At 44.5% G+C, this 17,415-nt stretch overlaps 1 protein-coding gene across 1 annotated transcript; it reads left to right on the plus strand.

Annotated features, from left to right (window-relative positions):
* The first annotated feature begins 564 nt into the window (after positions 1 to 564).
* Positions 565 to 15,067, plus strand: dnd1 (DND microRNA-mediated repression inhibitor 1). Its single transcript, XM_067996593.1, has 4 exons — positions 565 to 685; positions 6,989 to 7,456; positions 10,540 to 11,049; positions 15,003 to 15,067. Exons 1-4 carry the CDS (start codon positions 565 to 567, stop codon positions 15,065 to 15,067), a joined length of 1,164 nt encoding a protein of 387 aa, XP_067852694.1.
* The last annotated feature ends 2,348 nt before the right edge of the window (positions 15,068 to 17,415 follow it).

Raw genomic sequence — 17,415 nt, forward strand, 5'->3', positions numbered from 1 at the left:
TGCTGAGCTTGGAATCGTAGACCTTACAGCACAGAAGGAGGCAATTCTATCCATTGTGCCCTGTGCTGGTGGAGCTAAACTGTTTGTAAAGACTATTCTATCTACTCCAAAACTCAAAGCATTCCAGTGTTGTCTGAACTGAAAGAAATACTTCCATTTGTATTCTGATACAGAAAGGCTACACACCCGCGTCCTGTTCGGCGCACGGCCCGCGTCCTGTTCGGCGCACGGCCCGCGTCCTGTTCGGCGCACGGCCCGCGTCCTGTTCGGCGCACGGCCCGCGTCCTGTTCGGCGCACGGCCCGCGTCCTGTTCGGCGCACGGCCCGCGTCCTGTTCGGCGCACGGCCCGCGTCCTGTTCGGCGCACGGCCCGCGTCCTGTTCGGCGCACGGCCCAAGTTCTGTACGGCGACGTTCTGATACAGAAAGGCTGCGCCTTAATGCAGGGAACTTCTGGGTCCTTTGGATCTGTAACAGAGGACGTTTTCCCCCTCCCGTTAAGAGTGGTGTACAGTAGAATTTCCGTTGTAAAACTCTAAATGTGCTGCTTTAATATCTCGCACAGATGATGGCAAGCATCTTGTTGAACTCTGTGAATAAGCTGGCATTCGAAGCATGGGTAGAAGCGACAGGCATCAGTCTGGTCCAGGTCAATGGCCAAAGGATATTTGGTGGGCCTCCCCCAGGTTAGTCGTGAAGCATATTCTCCAACTCCTGCACTGCATGCTGCCAGTGTAATTTTCCATCATTTTTGCAGTAACAATCCCAATCTGGTGAGATCACCACCGTAGCACCTGCTCAATTCCTTTTTGAGTTTAAAGGTATCATGCAGACCGGCCAATGCTTTGGAACTTAGGAAAAGGGGTAGGCCATTCAGCCCCTTGAGCCTGTTCCGCTATTCAATTTGATCCAAAAAACTGAAAGTGGGGATATTGTCATTGACAATGGGGAAATGGCGGACATGTTGAACAATTACTTTGCGTCAGTATTTACAGTAGAAAAAGAGGATAGCATGCTGGAAATCCCAAGAAAACTAATATTGAATCGGGGACAGGGACTTGATAAAATTAACATAAGTAAAGCAACAGTAATGAAGAAAATAATAGCACTAAAGAGTGACAAATCTCCAGGACCAAATGGTTTCCATCCCAGGGTTTTAAAGGAAGTAGGTGAGCACATTGCAGATGCCCTAACTATAACCTTTCAAAGTTCTCTAGATTCAGGAACTGTCCCTCTAGATTGGAAAATTGCACATGTCACTCCGCTTTTTAAGAAAGGAGAGAGAGGGAAACCAGGGAATTATAGACCAGTTAGCCTAACATCTGTTGTGGGGAAAATGCTGGAGTCTATAATTAAGGATAGGGTGACTGAACACCTCAAGAATTTTCAGTTAATCAGAGAGAGCCAGCATGGATTTGTGAAAGGTAGGTCGTGCAAGACAAACCTGATTGAATTTTTTGAAGAGGTGACTAAAGTAGTGGACAGGGGAATGTCAATGGATGTTATTTATATGGACTTCCAGAAGACATTTGATAAGGTCCCACATAAGAGACTGTTAGCTAAGATGGAAGCCCATGGAATCGAGGGAAAAGTACAGACTTGGTTAGGAAGTTGGCTGAGCAAAAGGCGACAGAGAATAGGGATAATGGGAAGGTACTCACATTGGCAGGATGTGACTAGTGGAGTCCCGCAGGGATCTGTCTTGGGGCCTCAATTATTCACAATATTTATTAACGACTTAGATGAAGGCATAGAAAGTCTCATATCTAAGTTTGCCGATGACACAAAGATTGGTGGCATTGTAAGCAGTGTAGATGAAAACATAAAATTACAAAGTGATATTGCTAGATTAGGTGAATGGGCAAAACTGTGGCAAATGGAATTCAATGTAGACAAATGTGAGGTCATCCACTTTGGATCAAAAAAGGATAGAACAGGGTACTTTCTAAATGGTAAAAAGTTAAGAACAGTGGATGTCCAAAGGGACTTAGGGGTACAGGTACATAGATCATTGAAGTGTCTTGAACAGGTGCAGAAAATAATCAAGAAGGCTAATGGAATGCTGGCCTTTATATCTAGAGGACTAGAGTACAAGGGGGCAGAAGTTATGCTGCAGCTATACAAAACCCTGGTTAGACCGCACCTGGAGTACTGTGAGCAGTTCTGGGCACCGCACCTTCGGAAGGACATATTGGCCTTGGAGGGAGTGCAGCGTAGGTTTACTAGAATGATACCCGGACTTCAAGGGTTAAGTTACGAGGAGAGATTACACAAATTGGGGTTGTATTCTCTAGAGTTTCGAAGGTTAAGGAGTGATCTGATCAAAGTTTATAAGATATTAAGGGGAACAGATAGGGTGGATAGAGAGAAACTATTTCCGCTGGTTGGGGATTTTAGGAGTAGGGGGCACAGTCTAAAAATTAGAGCCAGACCTTTCAGGAGTGAGATTAGAAAACATTTCTACACACAAAGGGTGGTAGAAGTTTGGAACTCTCTTCCGCAAACGGCAATTGATACGAGCTCAATTTTTAAATTTAAATCTGAGAGAGATAGCTTTTTGGCAATCAAAGGTATTAAGGGATATGGGCCAAAGGTGGGTATATGGAGTTAGATCACAGATCAGCCATGATCTTATCAAATGGCGGAGCAGGCACGAGAGGCTGAATGGCCTACTCCTGTTCCTATGTTCCTATGATCATAGTTGATCTGAATCTTGACTCCATTTACCTGCCTTGGTTCCGTAGCCCTTAATATCCTTACCTAACAAAAATCTATCGATCGCAGTTTTGAAATTTTCAGTTGACCCCCAGCCTCAACAGCTTTTTGCGGGAAGAGTTCCAGATTTCCACTCCCCTTTGTGTGAAGAAGTGCTTCCTGACATCACCCCTGAACGGCCTGGCTCTAATTTTAAGGTAATGCCCCCCTTGTTCTGGACTCCCCCCACCAGAGGAAATAACTATCCTATCAATTCCTTTAATCATCTTAAACACCTCAATTAGATCACCCCTTAATCTTCTACACTCGAGGGAATACAAGCCTAGTCTACATAACCTGTCCTCATAATTTAAACCTTTTAGCTCCAGTAAAAGGTTTGGGTTGGTTGAGTGAGACAGAGACCATTTTGGGCTGCAGTTTTTCTGCCACTTTTGCATCGAAGCAAAGTATTTTTGGATGCACCTTCCATACAAACATGGCAGCATAACCTTTGGAGTCAGGTCCCCGTCTCATTTTGGAATACAGAATGGCCACTCGGAGGAGGTGGGGGGAGGGGCGGTCTCTTTAAAATAAAGCAAATGCTGCGAGACCCCCATCAATACACCGCCCTTACACTGTTCGGGCTTGGCAATGGGTGCAGTATAATCTCAGCGCAGTGTGAAGCTGGGTTTAGAAAGTCACCAAGCAGTTGGTTAGATGTGGAACTCTCTCCTCCAAAAAGCTTTTGAGGCTGCGGTGAGGGCGGGGGTGTCAATTTGAAAATTTCAAGACTGAGATTGATAGATTTTTGTTAGGTAAGGGTCAGCCATGATCTAATTGAATGGCGGAGCAGGCTCGAGGGGCTGAATGGCCTCCTCCGGTTCCTAAATCTCCTGGGCAACGTCATAAACTCGCTACAGAGTCTTGGTGATGAGAAAGCAGACACTCTTCTAACAAACATCTGGAACAAAGATAAGCAGATGAAGAAGAATTAAAGCAAGTGTTTGCTGTCCTTGCCATAATGGATTTAAAATGACAGGGGACCTAACAACCTTAAGGCAGGTTGGCAAGCAATAATAAAGATTTGGCCACAGCTTGCATATCCTTCATGATAATATGCCTCTGGTGTCATGCTAACATGAAATCTTTATTTTGGGGAACTGTATCTGTGCTGATTATTCCCTCTGGAATTCTCTCCCTAAACCACTCTGCCTTTCTACCTCTCTCTCCTCCTTTAGGTCACTGCTCTCTTTAATTGGCTCGGTGTCAAACTTTGTCTGATTACACTTCTGTGAAGCGCCTTGTGACGTTTTACTACGTTAAAGGTGCTATATAAATGCAAGTTGTTGTTGTTAATGCCTCAGCAATTAGCAGTTCAGGTTCTCCAATGCAGAGGTTCCCAAATTATTTTTTTGCCGAGTCCCCACTTTGGTGATTCATGTTCCATTCATTCCCTTCTCCCCCTTTTTTTCCCTAAGAATCGGTGTCTTGTGGTTCCCAAGACAATAGTTTCATAGCATGGTACAGCACAGAAGGAGGCCATTCGGCCCATCGTGCCATCCAGAGCTATCCAATTAGTCCCACTCCCCTGCTTTTTCCCCTTCAAGTATTTATCCAGTTCCCTTTTAAAAGTTAATATTAAATCTGCTTCCACTGCCCTTTCAAGCAGTTTATTCCAGATCATTACAACTCGCTGCGTTAAATAAAAGCTTCCTTGTGTCGCCTCTGGTTCTTTTGACGATCACCTTAAATCTGTGTCCTCTGGTTACCGACCCTTCCGCCACTGGAAACACTTCATGATTTTGAACACCTCTATCAAATCTCCTCATAACCACCTCTGCTCTAAGGAGAACAACCCCAGCTTCTCCAGTCTCTCCACATAACTGAAGTCCCTCATCCCTGGTACCATTCTAGTAAATCTCCACTGCACCATCTCTAAGGCCTTGACATCCTTCCTAAAGTGTGGTGCCCAGAATTGATGTGGAGATGCTGGTGATGGACTGGGGTGGACAAATGTAAGGAGTCTTGATGAAGGAGTCTTCTCACCTGACAAAGAAGGAAGCCTCCAAAAGCTTGTGATTTCAAATAAAACTGTTGGACTATAACCTGGTGTTGTAAGACTCCTTACATGTGCCCAGAATTGAACACAATGCTCCAGCTGAGGCCTAACCAGTGTTTTGTTAAGGTTTAGCGTAACGTCCTTGCTTTTGTACTCTTATGCCTCGATTAATAAAGCCCAGGATCCCATGTGCTTTTTTAACAGCCTTCTCAACTTGTCCTGCCGCCTTCAAAGATTTGTTTACGTTTGTGTGCAAAGATGGCAGAGTTCAATCTTACTGGTTTCAAAAACTGGGGTTGTGAGGGGGGGGGGTAAATTGAGAGAAGTCCAAAACGCTCACCCTGCTTTCAGTCACATCGGGATTGTGCGCCTCACCACGCAGACTGCAGCGGTTCAAGAAGGCGGCCCACCATCATCTTCTTTAGGGCACCTGGGGATGGGCAATAAATGCCGACCTTGCCAGCAACGCCCGTATCCCAAGAATGAATATATTTTTTAAAAAATGGACAACTGCTTCTAAAGATCTCTGCTTTGCTGCAGCGATCGGAAGATCCCACAGAAACCTCTCTCACTTTAACCAATGCAGCCTCGCCTAGACAGAGGTGGTGCGTTATGGAGCAATCTCAGGGATGTTTGAAACCCCACCGATTTCTAGACGTGGACAGTGGACCTATCAGGGCTGCTTCTGGAGCACACTAACCCATGTCTGTTGCCTGATAGATCCAGTAGATGATGGTGGGTGGGTGGGTGGGTGGGTGGGAGGGGGAGGAGCGGTGGGGGATGAGGTGGAACTGACGTGAATCCTGACTGTCATTCCACCATTACTGGCTCTTTCGGAACGGTAGCATCAATTACAAGTGATTATCGAATCGTAGAAACTCCTGCCCATTGTGTCCGTGCTACCTCCCCACAGATATCTCCTCCACAGAGCTAACTTCTCTAATCCCATTGCCTCGCACTTCCCTGCTGTTTCCTTGTACCCTTCAATATGTTCCTTCAAATGTTTAGCTAATTCCTCAGATCCCGTGACCGTTTCAGTTGCCTCGTGTGACGATGCATTCCATGTCCAAATAACCCTTTGCATGAAAAGTTCCTTTTAACAGCAACACCTTGCATATATTGCACTTTTAACGTAGTATAACATCCCGAGGCGCTTCACAGGAGCGTAATCAGACAAAATTTGACACTGAGCCACGTAAGGAGATATTAGGACAGGTGGCCAAAAGCTTGGTCAAAGAGGTAGGTTTCAAGAAGCGTCTTAAAGGAGGAGAGAGAGCGGTAGAGAGGCGGAGAGGTTTAGGGAGGGAATTCCAGAGCCTAGACAGCTGAAGGCACAGCCGCCAATGGTCGGGTGCCTCTTGATGACCTTTCCCTACATTACAACAGTGACTATACTTCAAAATGTTCTTAATTGGCTGTAAAGCACTTTGGGACGTCCTGAGGCCGTGAAAGGCGGTATATAAATGCACGTTCTTTCTTTTTTGTTCACTTTTTTTGTCTACTATCGAATTCGATTTCTCCGACTGTTCCTTGATATTTTCTTCTTATTTTGTGAACCAACATTGGATGTCATTTATAATGAAGTGTATGTTTTAATGAACATGCACATAAGACCAGGGTTGGGGGGTGGTGGGTGAGTCCACTTTCATGTGATGGGTAACTGAGCTGGTTCCTTGGTGGATGGAAGATGTATATTGAATTATAGGAAGTGGCCATTTGTGTTAGCTCAATGACGATGTGTAGTATGGTCGCCTCTGAGTCAGAAAGTCGTGGGTTCAAGTCCCCCTCCATAGAGACTTGAGCACAAAAATCTAGGCTGACACTCCCAGTGCAGTTACTGAGGGAGTGCTGCACTGTTGGAGGTGCCGATTTTCGGATGAGATGTTAAACTGAAGTCCCCTCTGCCTTCTCTAGATGACGTAAAAGATCCCCTGGCCACTATTTTGAAGAAGAGCAGGGGAGTGCTCCCTGGTGCCCTGGCCAATATTTATCCCTCAACAAACGTCACGAAAACAGATGATCCAGTCATTATCACATTGCTGTTTGTGGGATCTTGCTGTGCGCAAATTGGATGCGGCGTTTCCTACATTACAACAGTGACTACCGCTTCAAAAGTGCTTAATTGGCTGTAAAGTGTCCTGAGGTTATGAATAGGAATGCAAGTTCTTTCAGTGTATTTATTTACCTATAGTTCTTTGGACAAGTTAAGAGTGCAGTTGTCCCATTTATCCGGCAGGTTGGACTGGTGCTCCACCTCTGACTGGGTCTGAGGTGTTCATCGGCAAGATACCCCAGGACCTCTACGAGGATAAGCTAATTCCGGTGTTTCAGTCGGCTGGGAAACTATACGAGTTCCGTCTCATGATGACGTTCAGCGGTGAGAACCGAGGGTTCGCGTATGCCAAATACGCCAACCGCTGGTACGCCCAGTGCGCCATCGCAATGTTCAACGGTTACCAAATACGAGACGGGTGCCCCATTGTGGTGTGCCGGAGCACCGAGAAAAACGAGCTGTGTGTCGGAGGCATCCCGTGGGGGAGGCAACGAGGGGAGGTACTGGAGGTGCTGAAGGAGCTGACGGAGGGAGTGACAGATTTGTCGCTTCACCTGAGCGCGGACCGGAGGAAGAAGATGACGATGTTTGCTCTTGTCAAGTATGAGAATCACCGGGCAGCAGCAATGGCGAAAAAGATGCTTGTGGAAGGTATAGTTCACTCACTCTTTAGAGTATTAGTGGTAACTATTTAGGAAGCTTCCATTCCCTCTGTACATTGAATCCACAGCATGGAAACAGGCCATTCAGCCCAACTGGTCTATGTCGGCGTTTATGCTCCACATGAGCCTCCTTCCTCCCCACTTCATCTAACACTATCAGCAAATCCTTCTGTTCCTTTCTCCCTCGTGTACTTATCTAGCTTCCCTTTAAATGCATCTATACCATTTGCCTCAATTCCCCCACATGGTAGCGCATTCTACATTCTTACCACTCTTTGGGTAAAGAAGTTTCTCCCGAATTCCCTATGGATTCACTAGTGACTATCTTATTATCGATGTCCTCTATTTTTGGACTCTCCCACAAGTGGAAACATTTTCTCTACATTTCCCTATCAAACCCTGTAAAAGACAACTTTGGTAGGAAGAATAAAAAATCAGAATATTTTTTAAAAGGTGAGACTAAGAAATGTTGATGTTCGGAGGGATTTGGGTGTCCTTGTACACGAATCACAGAAAGTTAGCATGCAGGTACAGCAAGCAATTAGAAAGGCAAAGGGGATTGGAATATAAGAGTAAGGAGGTCTTGCTGCAATTATATAGGGCTCTGGTGAGACCACACCTGGAGTACTGTGTACAGTTTTGGTCTCCTTATCTAAGGAAGGATATACTTGCCTTAGAGGCAGTGCAACGAAGGTTCACTAGATTAATTCCTGGGATGAGAGGGTTGCCCTATGAGGAGAGATTGAGTAGAATGGGCCTATACTCTCTGGAGTTTAGAAGAATGAGAGGTGATCTCATTGAAATGTATAAAATTCTTAGAGGGCTTGACTGGGTAGATTCTGAGAGGCTGTTTCCCCTGGCTGGAGAGTCTAGAACTAGGGGTCACAGTCTCAGGATAAGGGGCCGGCCATATAGGACTGAGATGAGGAACAATTTCTTCACCCAGAAGGCTGTGTATCTTTGGAATTCTGTGACCCAGAGGGCTGTGGATGCTCAGTCGTTGAGTATATTCAAGACTGAGATCGGTAGATTTTTGGACACTAAGGGAATCAAGGGATAGGGCGGGAATGTGGAGTTGAGGTAGAAGATCAGCCATGATCTTATTGAATGGTGGAGCAGGCTGGAGAACCGTATGGACTACTCCTACTCCTATTTCTTATGTTCTCATTTATTTGGACTTAGCCAAGTAAGTAGTAGGTTCCAAGTGAGCTATTGGAATGGTCAACTTGGCTCAGTTGGTAGCACTCTTGCCCCATGGTCAGAATATTTCTTTACACTCAGTGATTAGTAGTTGGAACGAAAATGAAGGATGGTTAAGGCTGGGAGAGTGGTGAGAATGTGAAACTTGCTACCACATGGAGTGGTTGAGGTGAATAGCATAGATGTATTTAAGGGGAAGCTACATGAGCGAGAAAGCAATAGAAGGATATGAAGTGCGATGGGAGGAGGCTCATGTGGAGCATAAACACCGGCATGGACCAGCTGGGCCAAATGGCCTGTTTCTGTGCTGTAAATTCTATGTAATAAATAATTTATGAATCTCCTAGATGCTGTTGTAGTAGTAGTAATGGGACAGCGCTAGGGTTGACTCTGAAAAGATGAGACCTTATGGTCTGAAGGGCTTTCTTGATCCGAACCTTGCGTGTTCCAGTTGTAGCGGGAAATTTGTGTTTGTGTGGGAAAATATGAAGTATAGGATGGAGCCATTTGATTCCCACTATTGGGGGGCAGCAGAGAGGGGTAAATGTATCTGGAAATCTAGTGCTAGTTTAAAAAAGATGGGGGGGTTGGTGAGGGAGCGCAGAGATGGGTGGGTTATTTTCAACTTGCTGGACGTGAAACTGGCTTTGCAGATTGACCACCCGTTAAAGAGACCACCCGATTTTGGAATTTGGCCGATTCTCAATGCCAGTCACACCCGGCCGGCAAGTTAAAAATCTACCCCAAGTTGTGCAAACTAGGTTTTGGGTGAAACCTACTCTTGGGCGAACTTAGAATAAGCTGGAACAGACGTCAAGACTGCAGACAGTAAAGGCTTTATGTCGCACCCTACTCTTGGAATTAACCTCAAAGTGTGTCACGCACACACACACCGTTTGAAATGTTGGTAATTGCAGCTGCCATTTTGTGCACAGCAAGATACCACAAGCAGCGATTGACCTGTTTTGGAGGTGTTAACGGAGTGAGGAATGCTGGCCCGATCACACGGAGGATGAAGTAAATTATTGTACGCGTGACGCCTTTGAGACATTTCCAAGAAGTGGGATAAGATTCTCTATAACTACAAGTTTTCTTGCGTTTCAGTTGGTTGTGGAGTTGGGACTTCACCTATAGGATTGTAGAGTAACTTTAATAATGTGAAAGTATTGCGAAACGGGTTCTGAATCTTGCAACACTTAACTCTTGTTTGACTCTTTGACACTGCTGATGGGAAGATGGTCACGTTCCTTGTCTCCAAATTGTATCAAAGTGGAGACCGCATTTCCTCGATTTACGCAGCCATCGTTGAATTGATAAATCATAGAAATTTACGGCACAGAAGGAGGCCATTTGGCCCATTGCGTCTGTGCCGGCCGAAGAAAAGCCCAACAAAATCCCACTTTCCAGCTCTTGGTCCGTAGCCCTGTAGGTTACGGCACTTCAAGTGCACATCCAAGTACTTTTTAAATGCGATGAGGGTTTCTGCCTCTACCACCCTTTCAGGCAGTGGGTTCCAGACCCCCCACCACCCTCTGGGTAAAAACAATTCTTCTCAACTGCCCTCTATTCATAGGATAGAATCATAGAAAGGTCACAGCACGGAAGGAGGCCATTCGGCCCATCGAGTCCGCGCCGGCTCTCTGCACGAGCAATCCAGCTAGCCCCACTCCCACTCCCTATCCTTCTACCAATTACTTTAAATCTATGATGTTTGAATCCTGATCTGCTGTCAAGTTTGCTTAGGGGTGAATCTGCTCGACCTAGTTATTTTGAGGGATGAGGTTGGTTACCGTGAGCTATGGTTAATTCAATAGCCATAAAAGAGCTCTTTTTATGGTTGACCATATTTTTAGTTTTGGTTGATCTTTCCAGGCTGCATTGAACTCTGGGGCCACGCCATTGAAGTCGACTGGATGAAACCAGATGGAAAGCAGAAGAGCCACCAAAGGCCTCTCTCCGAATCCCAGCCAAGCCCGCCTGTGGCACCGCCGCCACCACTGACCCGTGGGCTTTCTGTGCTGCCGATGGAGGGCTCCGCCAAGTCCTCTGGGCCCCACCTCGATGTCTCCTCCAGCATCGTGCTCGCGAGGCAGGACAACGGGCTGACCCGGCGGCCGCACCCGGAGGAAGGCCTACCCCCGCTAAACGCGGGATGCGATGTCATTCAACTCCTGGACGCATACTGCTTGAAAAAGCGGCTGGGGACTCCGACTTACAGCATCCAGCCTCTGAGATCCGACAGACATCGCTTTTCCTTTAAAGTGCTCGTTCCGGGAATTCCTGCCTATTTCAGCGGGATGGTGAGCCTGACTCCGGATGATCTCACTTCAGGGAAGGACATACCAAAGCAAGAAGCTGCCCACCAGGTCCTGATGTACTTAGGTGAGTAGCTTGGACTTTTTTTTTATTCGTTCATGGGATGTGGGCGTCGCTGGCGAGGCCGGCATTTATTGCCCATTCCTAATTGCCCTTGAGAAGGTGGTGGTGAGCCGCCTTCTTGAACCGCTGCAGTCCGTGTGGGGAAGGTTCTCCCACAGTGCTGTTAGGTAGGGAGTTCCAGGATTTTGACTCAGTGACGATGAAGGAACTATGAAGATTCTTCGTGTCATGCATTAAAAAGAAAGACTTGCATTGATACATCCACGGCCTCAGGACATCCCAAAGCGCTTTACAGCCAATTAAATACTTTTTTGAAGTGTATCCACTGTTGTAATGTCGGAAATGAAGCAGCCAATTTGCACACAGCAAGATCCCACAAACAGCAATGAGATAATGACTGGATAATCTGTTCTAGTGATGTTGGTTGAGGGATAAATGTTGGCCAAGTCACCAGGGAGAACTTCCCTGCTCTTCTTCGAAATAGTGGCCATGGGATCTTTTACGTCCACCTGAGAGAGTAGGCGGGGCCTTGGTTTAATGTCTCGTCCAAAAGGCGGCTTTTACTGGGGAAGCAAATCTGAAGTAGTTTAAAGTTTTTGATTCCTGTCCACAGTCATAAAAACATAAGAACATAAGAACAGCAGGAGTAGGCCATACAGCCCCTCGAGCCTGCTCCGCCATTCATTAAGATCCTGGCTGATCTTCTACCTCAAATCCACTTTCCCGCCCTATCCCCATATCCCTTGATTCCCTTAGTGTCCAAATATCCATCGATCTATCTTGAATATACTCAACGACTGAGCATCCACAGCCCTCTGGAGTAGAGAATTCCAAGGATTCACAACCATCTGAGTGAAGAGATTTTTCCTCATCTCGGTCCTAAACGACCGACCCCTTATTTTGAGACTACGACCGCTAGTCCTAGACTCTCCAGCCAGGGGAAACAGCCTCTCAGTATCTACGTTGTTTAGCCCTCTAAGAATTTTATACTTCTCAATGAGATCACCTCTCATTCTTCTAAACTCCAGAGAACATAGGACAACCCTCTCATCCCACGAATCAATCTAGTGAACCTTCGTTGCACCCTCTCCAAGGCAAGTATATACTTCCTTAGGAGACCAAAACTGTACACAGTACTCCAGCTGAAGTCTCACCAGAGCCCTATATAATTGCAGCAAGACCTCCTTACTCTTATACTCCAACCCCCTTGCAATAAAGGCTAACATACAATTTGCCTTCCTAATTGCTTGCTGAACCTGCATGCTAACTTTCTGTGATTCATGTACAAGGACACCCAAATCCCTCTACATCAACATTTCTTAGTCTCTCACCTTTTAGAAAGTATTCTGCTTTTCTATTCTTCCTACCAAATGATCGTGAATCTGATGTACAGATTGCACATCCATGCAGGGTTCTTGGTCAGCAAAGCTTGGGATTTGAATTGTTCACGAGTGATCTAATGAAACCTTTCTGTCTGGCAATAAATGAGACTTTTCTGTCTCTTTCCCCCCACCCCCGTCCCCTTAATGGTCTTGGGGTAGGGGAGAAAATTGACTAGAAAATGAAGAAGTCTTTAAAGCGCTGAGGGGATGAAGGACTTCAGTTATGTGGATGAATAGAGAAGCTGGGATTGTTCTCCTTAGAGCAGAGAAGCTTAAGGGGAGATTTAACAGAGGTGCTCAAAATTATGAGGGGGTTTGATAGAATAGGTGAGTCGGTAACCAGCACAGATTTAAGATTATTGATATGATTCAGAGATTACTGAGTAACCTCATTTATCTTCTGCGGAAATGATCAGCCATGATCTCATTGAATGGTGGAACAGGCTCGAGGGGCTAAATGGCCTACTCCTGTTCCTATTTTCCTATCCATTTGTGGCATTGGTTTGTAGGAACAGGAGGAGGCCATTCAGCCCCTCAAGCCAGTTCTGCCATTCAATTAGATCATGGCTTGATCTCCATTTACCTGCCTTTGATCCATAACACTTGATTACCTATACCTAATAAAAATCTCTCAATCTCAGTCTCGAATTTCATTTGACCCAGCATCTATAGGCTTTTGGGGAGAAAATTCCAGATTTCCACTGCCTTTTTTCACTCCCGCATTGCCGACCTCTAATTTTAAGATTGTGACCTCTTATTCTGGATTCCCCCACCAGAGGAAACAGTTTCTCTGTATCTACCCTATTGAATCCTTTTATCATTTTAAGCATCTTAACTGGATCACCTCTCAACCCTCTTGAGGGGGCTAGAATACAAAGGGGAGGAAATTATGCTTCAGTTGTGTAGAGCCTTGGTCAGACCCCCTCTGGGGTACCGCGTTCAGTTTTGGGATATATCGGGAAGGATATATTGGCCTTGGAGGCGGTGCAGCTCAGATTCACCAGAATGACAAATCAGGCATCGAGGGTTAAATTATGAGGATAGGGTGCATAAATAATGGAGTGACATTTGCAGTTTTCCATTCCAAAGGCACAGTTCCTGAATCGAGAGAGCTTTGGAAAATTATGACTAATGCATCTGAAATTTTCCCACCTGTTTGTTTTAACACCCAAGGGTGGAATCCTGTCTGGTCCTGGAGATTTGTCTACCTTTAGCCCTGTTATTTTCTCCATTACCAGTTTCTTACTTGTATTGAATCCAATAAATTCCTCCCCTTGACTTATTTTTAGATTCCCTTGTACTGTTGGTATTTTGACCTCTTGACTGTGAAAACAGATAGTGTATTCATTTAACAAATCTACCATTTCCTTATATTCCGTTATAGTATCGTCTACATCTATTGTTAGTTCCCCCTTACCATTTTTTTCTCAATATATTTTATGAAAACTTTTACTGTTAGCGTTGATATCCCTTTCAAGTTTTTGTTTCATATTCACTTTTTGCACCTCTTAATATTTTCTTTGTAAGTAACATTCGCGCCAGACAAGTGCCAGGCAATGACCATCTCCAACAAGAGAGAGTCTAACCACCTCCCCTTGACATTCAACAGCATTACCATCACCGAATTCCCCACCATCAATATCCTGGTGGTCACCATTGACCAGAAATTTAACTGGATCTAAATACTGTGGCAACAAGAGCAGGTCAGAGGCTGGGTATTCTGCGGCAAGTGACTCACCTCCTGACTCCCCAAAGCCTTTCCACCATCTACAAGGCACAAGCCAGGAGTGTGATGGAATACTCTCCACTTGCCTGATGAGTGCAGCTCCAACAACACTCAAGAAGCTCGACACCATCCAGGACAAAGCAGCCCACTTGATTGCCACCCCATCCACCACCCTAAACATTCACTCCCTTCACCACCGGCGCACCGTGGCTGCAGTGTGTACCATCCACAGGATGCACTGCAGCAACTCGCCAAGGCTTTTTCGACAGCACCTCCCAAACCCGTGACCTGTACCACCTAGAAGGACAAGAGCAGCAGGCATATGGGAACAACACCACCTGCACGTTCCCCTCCAAGTCACACACCATCCCGACTTGGAAACATACCGCCGTTCCTTCATCGTCGTTGGGTCAAAGTCTTGGAACTCCCTTCCTAACAGCACTGTGGGAGAACCTTCACCACACGGACTGCAGCGGTTCAAGAAGGCGGCTCACCACCACCTTCTCAAGGGCAATTAGGGATGGGCAATAAATGCCGTCCTCGCCAGCGACGCCCACATCCCATGAACGAATAAAAAAAAAAGTTGCTTTTTAGAGCTCTCCCAGCCTGCTGGATTTCCGCTGCTCCCTGCATTTGTGTAAAAGCTTTTAGACCAAGTAGCGGTTAAAACCTTCAGCCTCCTTATAATGCTGCTGTTGTAACGAGGGAGCAAATAATTTTTCTGTAACATTGGTATGACCCATTTATGAGAATTTGGGTCGACACTGGTTTTGACCTTATGTACCTAATACACTTGGGATAGAATATATAATGTGTGCTATTAATGGTTTTTATTTCCTTTTTTATAGGTCATTCCATGGGTTTTGATGGCTTTAATCTCCCTAATGCTTGGACTCTGGAGAACCAATTCTGAATGATAGTTTTTTTTTTACTGGGTGAAATACACCTGCACTTTTGTTTTAGAAAAAAATCTTTTTTTTAAATTATTGTACCTGCGCACAAGTTTATTTATCACTGTTTAAAAATATTTAAAGTTTGTGTTTGGTAAGTATACCTATTCACTGTGAGCTCTTCTGGGATACTTTTGTTTTTTTCCACACTTGCCGGAAGTGAGCTAGCTTTAAGTTTTAGGTTTTGGTCATTTTTTTGTTTCTGTATCTGTACCATCCTTTGAGCTGTTCTCATGATGTGTTTTCAGTTTTATAACGTAAAACTAAAGGTGAAGAAAAGTTCACCTCCAACGTGCCAATAAGAGTCTTTGACAATTTCACCAAAGTTTTAGGATGCAAGAAAAGAGACTTTGATGCAGGATTTTGGAGAATTTTCATTGAAGTCTGCCAACATTTCTAAATTCTCGTTCCTAACTCTTTGACAGTGCCTGTCAATTTACAAATCTGACTGATATGCGAACAATGGAGGATCTGAAGTATTTACAACTATCTCGAGTGCCTTTTTCTCCCCGTGTATAGAAAGTGCCTAATTATAATTTGAAGGCTTTTTTTGCATGAAAAATGTAGAATTGTACAGTAATTCGAACTGACTGACTTTGATTTGACTGAATTTCTGTGCTTCATTTCCAGTTTTAGAATTTCTTGGGGGGAAGAAAGAGTTTTGAATTCTTGTTTTACCAAAATGTAAAATTTAGAAGGATTTCTGTTCACTGTGTTTAGGGATTGGCTGCATTTCATGTGTTGGCTGTAAGTGTAAATATTTGCATGGCGTTCCAGCAACTATTTTCAAAATCATTTTTTTTTTATTTGTGGATGTGCACTGCCCAATGGGACCTAGACTTGGCCTCGTACGTGAGAATCTAAATGAAACAAAAATGGATTAAGATTTTGCTCCCAAGGTATATATGCAATATTGTTCCATGTCTGACTAAAGAACTCAATAAATGGGCCACAACTTCCAAAGTACAGAGGTCTCTGGGATGTTCCAGAGTTACAGAATTTCATGTCTGTGACCATCTCAAAGATTTTCATTAAGATGCTCTTTATAGTACAGTGTGCGGAGGATTCGATGCTTAAATTTTATGGCTTGCATGCCAGAATTAACATGTCCCAGTCTACCTGCTGTCATCATGCCAATTAATGGCTATGGTACCATGGACTGCAACGTGGAGGGAAAGGGTAACCTCTGGTTAGTCACTTGGTATTTGTTGAAATCCCGACGCTCCAGCCTGGAACGCCAATGTTCCAGCCTGGAATAACCGCATCGAGGCTATAAATAGTAAAAGGTAAAAAAAATTGCCTCGATCGTTCAACAGATTTTTGCTCCCCAGTCCTCACCAGCTCTTCCGCTATTTGTTACCTGACTATTATTCACGTGTGTGGTTCTGCGCAACCAAGAGGACACGAACCAAGGTTTTCAGTCAAATGTCTGTAGTGATTTGCCAAAAAGTTTTAATCATAAACTGAGGTTTGGTTACTTTTTTTGCACAAGTTTTTTTGTTTCATTTAATTTGCACTGTTGTGAAAACTTGTTCTGGTTTAAAGTTGGCTATGGTTTTTGTTCATGTTCTGATTTTTTTTTTTGGTGCAAAATTCTGTTGGAGGAAAATGTTGTCTTTTTAAGTTCATTAAAACTATATATTTCAAAATCTGTGTCTTTTGGGTTATGGTGAATTGTTCCTTTGTGGCCCTCTCACAGTATCCACCTGAGCCAGTCAATAATTCATACTAAAAATAAAAAGGAAACCTCGAAAATGCTGGTTAGATCAGCCAGCATACATTCGAAATGTCGCCTTTTTCTCTTTACAGATGCTGACTTGACCTGCTGTGTATTTCCAGCACTTTCTGTTTTTATTTCAGTAATTCATAATGTTTTTGAAAAATGATAACATCTAACACTCCAAAACACCCCCTAAAACTACAATAATAATAATGAAAAAAATCCAATGGGAGAAAATAAGAGAAGAGGTTAAGAGCAAGACAAGGAACACTAAGCAGGAGTACGAGGAAATAATTCAAGAGGAATAGTAAAGCATTTTACAAGTGTATTAGTAAAAAGAGAATTGTTAAAAGCGAGATGGAACTCATGAGAGGAGAGGATTGTCAATGTGTAGAATCACAGAATCTTGCAGCACAGAAGGAGGCCATTCGGCCCATTGTGCCTGTGCCGACTCTTTGAAAGAGCTATCCAATTAGTCCCACTGCAGCTGCTCTTTGCCCATAGCCCTGCAGATTTTTCCCTTTCAAGTATATATCTAATCTGAAAGTTAGTATTGAATCTGCATTCAGGCAGTGCATTCCAGATCATAAC

The sequence above is a fragment of the Heptranchias perlo genome, chromosome 14, assembly GCF_035084215.1.
Source record: "Heptranchias perlo isolate sHepPer1 chromosome 14, sHepPer1.hap1, whole genome shotgun sequence".
Classification (NCBI taxonomy): domain Eukaryota; kingdom Metazoa; phylum Chordata; class Chondrichthyes; order Hexanchiformes; family Hexanchidae; genus Heptranchias; species Heptranchias perlo.